The sequence below is a fragment of the Sceloporus occidentalis genome, unplaced genomic scaffold, assembly GCF_023333645.1.
Source record: "Sceloporus occidentalis isolate IW3139 unplaced genomic scaffold, rSceOcc1.0.p SCAF_34, whole genome shotgun sequence".
In the NCBI taxonomy this organism is placed as follows: Eukaryota; Metazoa; Chordata; class Lepidosauria; order Squamata; family Phrynosomatidae; genus Sceloporus; species Sceloporus occidentalis.
This window is the reverse complement of record NW_028317014.1, coordinates 7,638,158-7,647,798: the sequence shown is the minus strand read 5'-3', so window position 1 is coordinate 7,647,798 and position 9,641 is coordinate 7,638,158. Positions and strand designations below refer to the sequence as shown.

Genomic DNA, 9,641 nt, shown 5'->3' with positions numbered 1-9,641 from the left:
GATGAATTTTACACCACTGCTTTTCTTCCAAGGTCCTGGGCATCTAAACGCTAAGCTCCAGCACCATAAACATATAACTGGGTCTTCATAACCCTTCAAGTGCCATAAAACAGTGAAAGGAAAAAAAAATAGCCAGCCTATCCAGAAAAAGGTAACAAAAAAGCGGAGCAGGCTTTGTTTTGGCAACAAGGAAGACTTTCTGTTCCTCATCTCAAAAGGATTGGAGCTTTTTCCAAGTTTTACTCCCTGTTAGAAGACTTTCGACTGCATGTCCAGAGTAAATCTTAAATCTTCCGCAGGATAGGGGAAATTACATTCCTAGTCCAACACTGTAATCACCAAGTCGATTTTAAAAATAAATAGGGAACGGGGGGGGTGTTCTATGCCATATAAATATCCCCAAAATAAGCAGGCATGTTGTTGGAACGCTACATACAGTTCCACTCCACTGCTCGGGCCTCGCTATGCCACAACTGATGTTCAGTTCGGCTGAGTTGGAGAATTGGTGAATGAGGGGCATGGAAAGAGGGGGGGGGGGGAAACAAACAAAAATAAAGTCTCTGTGGGGCCCTCACTTTGGTGAGTGATCCTCCATCGACATGAAGGAACAAGTCGCTGGGGAGCTGCTGCCCTTTGATACGTAGCCGGCCGATGAGCCCACGCTGCTGCTGCTATCAAGGTCTGAAGACATGCTGACAAATAGGGACGAGAAGACAATTAATGTTAAACACCGCAACGCACACAACACAAAACGGGGGGGGGGGGCAAAAGCATTAAAAGATATGAGCTCGGCATTTAAAGACATTAGCCTAGCGGCAAGACACTATCATTGTGAAGAGCGACTGATCTTAAAGTTTACATCTAATATTTTATCTTTGCACAAATTAAGTGCATATGAATGAAAAGCAACGTATCGGTTACTTTATGTTACATAGAAAGTGATGGCAGATAAGAGCCATTCGGCCCATCCAGTCTGCCCAACCTCTGACTACTTTCCTTGTGTGGTGTTGCTCCTGCATTATGGTTTGAATTGCTGCTTACACTACGTATATTTGCAATAAATTATACAGGAACAGCTGAATCAATGCTATTCATAAGAAATACAGCGATAGACAGTTTCCACTGTCGCATTTGCTAATGCTTTTATCTCAGACGTGAGATTTTCCTTTTAAACGTATGGAAAATGTGTACTATATACTTGCTAGGGTTTCCCACACAGCCTCATGTTCATCTTTGTGTACATCTCGAGCACTAACAATCATGCGTGTCAAGAATTCACATACATACACATACATATATATACAGATAGATATATGTCAGCGTAGATGCTCTTCCCCAACTGCAGGACCACTGTTTAACCGGCAGACTCTACAAATGGAAGTCATTTCAGATCTCTCTGAAAATACACAGATCGTTTCTTACCAACTATAATCTGACATATGTGTGACATCGGGGGAAAACATGTTTGTCGTTCCTTGAAAAAGTCTCTTTGGTTGACTTTCTATTTCCATGTCAACTGAAGAAGGTAAAAAAAATAAAATAAAAATAAAAAATATATATATATATATAAAAAAACACACGATACTTTTTCCATGACATTTAAGATTAAACAAAATTAAGACGCAGAGCGACAGACGTATTATGGATGGCTCGCACACGCCACGTGTATTTACTGTAGGAGACGTATACTACAACTCAGTCTCTACTTCCCAACTGGTTGCCCTGATGTCTCCTGTGGATGTTTCTCTTGCATGATACGGGTGCACTGATGCTCCACAAAAATGGAACACAAGATCATTGCCCACCATGCTTCAAGTCACCGGACCATAAAGAACAGAAAGCAGTAAAACGAATGGATGTTCAGAAAAAGAATTCTTCAAAAAGTAAGCAAAACATGCAATGTTAAGGTGCAGATTATCCATTACCTTTCCTCTTTATAGGACCAAGTACACTCGGACGTATGATGCAGTTGCTTGGACTTTGACTTGTTCTCCTAAACAAGAAGTAGAAAAGGATATGTAATACATTGTATTTCACGCATCAATAAATAAGAGAAACGGATCACACAAAATATGTAGATCAAACCTAGCCTCATTTTTGTCTCACAATCCTCTAAATGGCCTGGAATCTCATCTCTGAGTAAACTTCAGTGAAGTTGGAGAAATGGATCAGTAGATTGCCAACATAAACATGTACAAAGTCTTCCCCATATCTATTACTCTGTGTATGTAGCATAAAGCATCGCCATAAAACTGGTAACCATCTGAATCTCCATCAGCGTGGGGATTTATTCACTTTGCAGCGAGTTGAAACATTTTTATCTCAGACACTTAAACTATACAGCGCCAACTAAGAGGAAAAAAGTGGAATCTGTTTAGACAACCTGGGGCTTTCCTGCTGCTCACCAATTTAAAAAAAAACAAAAACGCCCTGCAACAACGCGTGGATGCCGAGAACTGTTAGAGGACAGTAGAAACTGAAGTCCATCCTGCCCACGTTCTGTTAAAAGGCTAGAATCTGTAACACTACAGGTTTACTGTGAAGGCAGTAGATAAATGGAACAGCCTCCCAGTAGAAATGGTAGGGGCTCATAGATAGAGGGGATTTAAAAATGCATGGTATAGGCATACGGCTATAATACATCCAAGACAAAACCAAGAACTGAATAAGGTTAAGGAAAATATGAAGACAAGCTGGGCCAAATGTCAAAGTGTAAGTGTCTACTAAACAAGTGACCGTGGAGCACTCACATAGTGAAACGCCTTGTTGGACTGGGGATTGGGCTGGGAGGTAAGCCATTGCTGCTCACAAACATTTTCAGAGATGGAGAGAAGCATTGCTACAAAAGAAAACAAAGTTACTAAGGCACATCGACAGGATTTACACTGTATGCATCTCCATATCCCTATCTAATGCAAAAACACATAATACAGACAGTCCTAAACATCCAAATGAGATTTCCAATCCACAATGACCCCCGTGTAGGAGTCATATACTACGGCTCAGCCCGGACTTAAAAGCTGGCAGCCCTGATGACTCCTTTTGATTATATTGCACGTACTGGATTCATTAGTATCCCATGGGGAAGAGGTACAATAATAAAACCCAACATGCATGAAAAACATCATAAAACCTTTTACCCCAGCAGATTAGAGTGAACTATGGATCTCGAAGTTCCAATGCCGGGAGTATAATGGCCAAAGTACAAATATATATATATATATATAAAGCCAATGCAGTGTGTTTGGGCTACCCAGAGGTCATCGGAAAATGCCAAATTAAACTATTTACCTTTCCTATTCCTCTGGTGGGTGAAGGAGCAGGAGAAACCGGAGTAAAATCTACTCGCTTTGGAGATGATGATTTCACAAACTTAGCAAGGTCGTTACTCTGGAGAAACAAAAGGACACAAAAGTATTTAAATCCTTCAATGCCACATCACAAAAGCATATTCTACAGTATTGTTTGCTCGATTTTAAACATCTACACTCAAATACATGAGTTATTTTACGGCTGATCTGTAATTTGTCGTTTGGTACGCTAAAGTTTTCGGGGTGTAACGTGCTTACAAAATAAATAATAAAGAATACATTTTATTATTATACGGTTTGTGAATTAGTACTTTAACCCCTTCGTGACAAAGGCTGATTTTACTTTTTGTACCCTTCGTGACAATGGCCGTTTTAACATTTCTGCGCTGCTCGTGTTTAGCTGTAATTTTCTTCTTTCCCGTTTACTGAACCCACACACATTAGATATTGTTTTTTTCAGGACAAGAAGGGCTTTCTTTAGATGACATTGTTTTGATTGTATCGTATTATTTACTATTAAAAAAAGTATAAAATATGGTGAAAAATTTAGAAAAAAATGACTGTTTCTAACTTTTAGTTGAAAAATCTTTTACTCATCTATAAAAGGTAATAAAAAAACCTGCTAAATAGATTCTACTATTTGTCCTGAGTTTAGAAATACACAATGTTTTTATGTTTTTTTGCTTTTTTCTGCACGTTATGGAGCAATAAGTACAGGTAGCGTTTTGCTATTTCAAAGCCATTTTTTCCAAATCTGGTAATTCTTCCCCCCATGTGCCATTTCGGGTATCTTTGAAGCCGGCCAATACAATTTACCCCATCAAGTCATATATTTTTGAAAACTAGACAGCCCAGGGTATTCCAAATGCTGGTATTTTAACCCTTTCCAAGCACTTATTCTACCATCAGCCTTTGTCAAACTTTATGGTAGTAATTTTTTTGCATTTGTTTTTTCACACACATTTTACTTTAGGTATAAATAAACAGGTTCTGGTATATGTCACTATCAAAAAAAACCCCAATATGTGTTTAGCAACATCTCCTGAGCGCAGTGATACCCCACATGAATGATTTTGCCTGGCTGTTCGGGGGCAAAAGAGCCACATTTGGGGCATGCACATTTTTCAATGTTGAACTTTGGCATTTGGGGATCCACTGCCCGTGCCCTATTTGGTACATCTTTGAGCCGGGCCATTTCAGTATGCCCAACAAAACCATATATTTTTGAAAACTAGACACCCCAGGGTATTTTAAATGCTGGTATTTTAACTCTTTGCATGCACACATTTTACCACCAGCATTTTTTTAAAGTTTGCAGTAGTATTTTTGTGTGTGTATTTTTCCCACACACACCTACTTTATGTATGAATTTACAGCTCCTGGTATATGCCGCTGTCACACGACACCCCAATATGTGTTCAGCAACATCTCCTGAGTACAGTGATACCCCACATGCATGGGTTTGTCATTTTTGGGGGGAACTAAAAGGCCACATTTGGTACGCGTGCATTTTTCTAATTGGAAATTAGATGTGTGGCCATCCTTCCCCCCGTGTTAATTGGGACCTTGTTGAACCCGGCCAATTCAATTTACCCCATCAAATCATACATTTTTTAAAAGTAGACACCCCATGGGCATTTAATATGCCAGTATTTTAACTCTTTCCATGCGAGAATTGTTTTAAGCTAATATGCTAATTTTAGGACTTGCTCACAAAAATATATTTTTTATATATATATATATATATATAATTTTTTTTGCCTTTTTTTTTTATTTTTTAACATTTTTTTTCAACTTGAAGGTTCCCCTGATAGTGACATCAGTGGGAAATTATTTTTACATTTTACTGTTTTTTTACTATTTTTTTTCTAATTATTATTAATTTTATTTTATTTTTAATTTATTTTTTCTAATCACACTGTGATTAGAAAGCTGAGCTCCATTGACTTGCATGGTTGAATGCAGTACCTATATTCAACCTGCAAGTGGAGCCAGAGTTCACTAGAGGGTCTGGAGACCGTCTAGCGAACTTTTTAGACTTTATGGTCACAGCCCATCCAAAGGTAAGTGTTTGGTGTCGCTGGATGCCTCCTGATCGAGGCATTCCAGCGACACCATTTAAGTTTAGGAGGCGATCGTTGATCGCCTCCTAAACGCTTTTAAAACGGGCGTCCGCCGCCATACAAAGTATGGCGGATGTTGACGCCCCGGGGAGGGGCCAGAGATGGCCCCTTTGTGCCGATAATGGCGTTGCTGAATGCCTCGAGGTCGAGGCATTACAGCAACGCCGTTTCGGTGCAGAAAGCGAAAATAGATCGCTTTCTGCACCCGTTTAATGACGTGCCGGTCCTGGCACGTCATTTGTCGTTATCGACATGAATTTCCGTGACGTGCCCGGACCGGCAATTGTCATCAAGGGGTTAAACAACCTTTAAAATCCTAAACTAGATCCTGATAGATTTAATATTTCAGATACATTTTCCATTGATTAAGGCTCTGTACAGATCTCATAAAACTCAACAAATCCCAGTTTCGTTCATCAATGGCAGCTACAACATGTAATGCAGAAGGGGTCAGCATGTACTCTTACAGGGGTAGTCAAACTACAAATCCCATGATCCTCTGCAACGGCCATTAAAGAAAAGGTGTTCTGAGCTACTGAGAGACCTGCGGGTTATATCTAATGAAATGCGTTCCTGCTGCAATCTTACCAGACTAAGGCTCTCCTCCCAAGAAATGCTCATTTGCATCGCAGATTGTACTTCTCTGTAACAAAAACATGACAATATTAATTTAGCAAGGAGCAAAGTGACATGCGCAGTACTAATGCGTATGAATACCAGCTACGGGACTGGCGGGTACCGTCATAACACAAGTGCATTATTAATATATTAGTTATTAATATTTAGAACAAGAGAGCGAGGTCTCAATGCAACGGTCAAAATGAAATGCTGGATTAACGATAGATTATTGCCAATACTTTCATGAGCGGAATACGTCATTCCACGCATGAAAGCAGTTATACGATGGAGCCGTCAAAACCAGCATCAGGAACCCGAAGGGTTTACGCTACAGCCTTCGGCGGCTCCCACATCTACACGGCATTTGCCAAACCCGGTTACACAATAAGGCGATTGAGCAAAAGAGCAAACCAAAGAAGTCTAATCCTTCAAAGGGCAAACACGACTTGTGCCGTTTTGACTAAGCAGGCAGCGCGCCAACCAAAACATCGATTTATTCCGCCCTTTAATTATATGCACAGCAAATGGTACGACAAACTTTCTACGAGGTTAAGTTCACCATTTTTTGTTGGATACACCTTCCTACTTCAGCCATTTTTTCCCCACATAGAAGGTTGCCCTGGGATGAGCTTTGGCTGCACCAATAATTCTATTTTTTATTTTCTTACATTTCCCAGCATTTTAGAAATACTTACCGTTCGTGTGCAGCTTCTCTATTAATTAGGTCCACACATTCTTCCTGCAAAAATAAAATATCATAAAAAATAAATAATAAAACAAACACATTTTGTTAACATACACCGTGGAGCACAGTCCTAGAAGAAGCACAATATTAGGTATAGAACCCTTTTCTAGTCTTTTATAAACATATTGCCATAAAAAATAGACCGTCTTACCCTTCTGATCTGATACAGCCTGCTGCTGGGAATGCGGATAGGCGATGATATTGGTATCTGTCGCACAAACAAACAAACATCTTAGCGAGTGTTGAGAGTTTGTAACTGGCATTTAATGCAGAACGCCAACAGGTAGCTCTCCAGCTGTCACTACAATTCCCATCATCCACAGCTAAAGATTTAGCCTTGCAGGAGCCTCAGCACAGGCCGATGGAGAATCATGGCGTGTATAGCCCAACAAGAACTGCTGCTACCCCCCCCCCCCGACATAAACCCGCTCACCATTACGAGCACAATGGCCGTAAGTGAGCACATGGCAGACCCTCTTAGTGATTTTTGGACACTGCAATGTAAGGCAAGAGCATTCAAGAGGTTAATAAACCGTCAGCGTTTTTTGGGGGATAAAAAAATGTTCATAATGAAAATATGTAACCGAGATTTTATGATTTCCTCCAGATTGTAAGCTCCTTTGAGCAGGGCCCTCCTCACCTGTTGTCTCTGTTAGTCAATTTATGTTACATACTACTTGTTATGTCCTGTCTACCCATTGTACAGCGCTACGGAATTTGATGGTGCTATATAAAACAATACATAATAATAATAATATCCACTAAAATTGGTGTCTAAGTCCTTTCCCTCTTACCACACTGCGGCGGTTGGCGACTGTGGCGCTGTTCCTCCGAGCGCGAAGCGAGTCCGACTGAAACACCTGCGTGTTATCACTGTATATATATATATAAAAAAAACAAAAACACAATTATATTGCTATTATTATTATATTAATGTGATAAATATTTAATACGACAACAAAAAGGGATTTGCACAAAACCCTTTTGCCAATACATATGGCACAAGGGAGATAATCAGCATCCCCACCCCATTACGATATTGGATTAAAACCCCCATCATGCTCATCCAGCAAATGGATAGCTAGGAGTGATGAGAGTTTCTTAGTTCTATTACAATGCGGTGATATACTACATATGCCACGAGGGGTGCCCGGAGATGTACGCCTTCCACGGCAGGCAATGCATGGAGTTAACAGGCTACCTGTGGATACATTGCATACATGAACTAGGGAACACGCTGCGGGGCCACACACACATAAACTCAATCTACATACTACATACTACCAGTGTGTGCCAGACACACAGCTCCCTACACTTAATAAATGAAACCGAGCCCCCCAGGTTCCAATCCATCCACTTTCTACCTAGGGGTAGCTCTAGACCACCAGGGGCCCTAAGCCAAAAGAATAACTGGGGCCCCATCTTTCACACACACAATAAAACGAATAATAATGTATAAGCCGAGGCGGCCGTATCCATGACAGAAGAAACATACAGCAATAATCCTGTATCACTTTTATATAGGGCCCCTTTTTATACCCCCGAGGTGCCCCTTACACCCCGGGGGCCCTGAGCAGTTCCCCGCGGGAAGATTTGCCCCCATACCTGGCTCCCAAACGTATAAGACCCCCTTCTCAATTGCCCAATACCCTCCCCATGTATGAACCCCTGCCCCGGACTCCCCTTACCTGAGGCCATTGATGAGGGGGGCGCTGTTGGACCTTCTCAGACTGCCCTCGCTCTGGGGGCCCTGGATCTCCACGTCCACCTCCATTTTCTCCAGAGCCATGCCTGCTTCGCACAGGCTGCTCCCGTGAGTGGCCCCAGTTCCCAGGTTACTCGGCTGCAGTCCCTGTGTGTCCGCGCCGTACGGTTTACAGCTGGGCGATGCGTGCTGTGGGGTCTCCAGGCTCCATGGCCTGGCACGAGAAGGCAGGCGCTGCTGTCCCTGCCTCCGGATCGCTTCGTCCACTGATGGTGATCGGTGTTACTCCTGGCTGGCACAGGCCTGGGCTAAATAACAAAATACGGGCCGTGAATGAAGCGAAGCGCAGCCTCCCGCGCATGCGCAGGACCTGCCTGCATCTCCTAGCACTAAGTGGGATTGAGCAGGCTGGGTGTCCAGGGGGCTTCAGACTTTACCCCAGACACCTCCCACCACTGCAGGGGGTATTATACTTACTGCAGCCGGCCTCTTACATAACAAGAGGAAATAAGATAATGGCATTAAAGCGACTATTCACTTTATTCATGGAGGGCCTACTCCCATTTCACTGCCAGAAGAAACTAGTAAACACTGCTTAGTAAAGAAAATCTAAATAAATCTAAATACATGTATATAGAGTGCGTATAGGGGAAGGCATGGCTTACATGGAAGCATAGAATTTGTCAGCAGACACCACCCGCTTGGCCCATCTATGCTTCCTTTTCTTAACCCAATTCTCCAAACAATTGAAAATGGAATGCAGCTTGCATACATTGTCACTTCCATGCCTGGCACAACTAAACATTGCATTTAGTTATGAAAGTTTGAAATTCTGCAGATTAGGTCTTTGATATTGTATCATCAATGAGCAGTCATGTATTCTAGTAGGTGTATAGGGGGGGGCCCTGGGGGCCACAGCTCCTCTGGCGAATAACAGGGAGCCTCAGTGAGGAGGGGGGGCAGGTGGTCTAGCGCAGCGGTAAATACATCATTGTCAATACATCATACATCATACTTTATGAGTAAAGCCAGATCACGGAGCTTTGGCCAATGGCGCATTAATGCAGGAAGGGCCCCTTCTCTTGATTTCATGGCAAGCTTTTTTCTCTGCCTCCTCCGCACTTGTTTTTCCCTTCTGT

At 42.0% G+C, this 9,641-nt stretch overlaps 1 protein-coding gene and 2 non-coding genes across 3 annotated transcripts; all 3 read right to left on the bottom strand.

Moving 5' to 3' along the window:
* Nucleotides 1-571: 571 nt before the first annotated feature.
* LOC149298208 (P2R1A-PPP2R2A-interacting phosphatase regulator 1-like) lies at nt 572-8,586 on the bottom strand. Its single transcript, XM_089487663.1, has 10 exons — nt 8,486-8,586; nt 7,592-7,670; nt 6,949-7,005; nt 6,748-6,791; nt 6,023-6,077; nt 3,292-3,390; nt 2,751-2,839; nt 1,926-1,993; nt 1,423-1,516; nt 572-692 (listed from the first exon to the last, which is right to left on the bottom strand). Exons 1-10 carry the CDS (start codon nt 8,584-8,586, stop codon nt 572-574), a joined length of 807 nt encoding a protein of 268 aa, XP_089343789.1.
* On the bottom strand, nt 1,671-1,812 carry LOC149298210 (small nucleolar RNA U109). The gene has a single exon (XR_016272453.1). It is a non-coding gene; the product is annotated as a small nucleolar RNA U109 (small nucleolar RNA).
* On the bottom strand, nt 2,978-3,116 carry LOC149298209 (small nucleolar RNA U109). The gene has a single exon (XR_016272452.1). It is a non-coding gene; the product is annotated as a small nucleolar RNA U109 (small nucleolar RNA).
* Nucleotides 8,587-9,641: the final 1,055 nt, after the last annotated feature.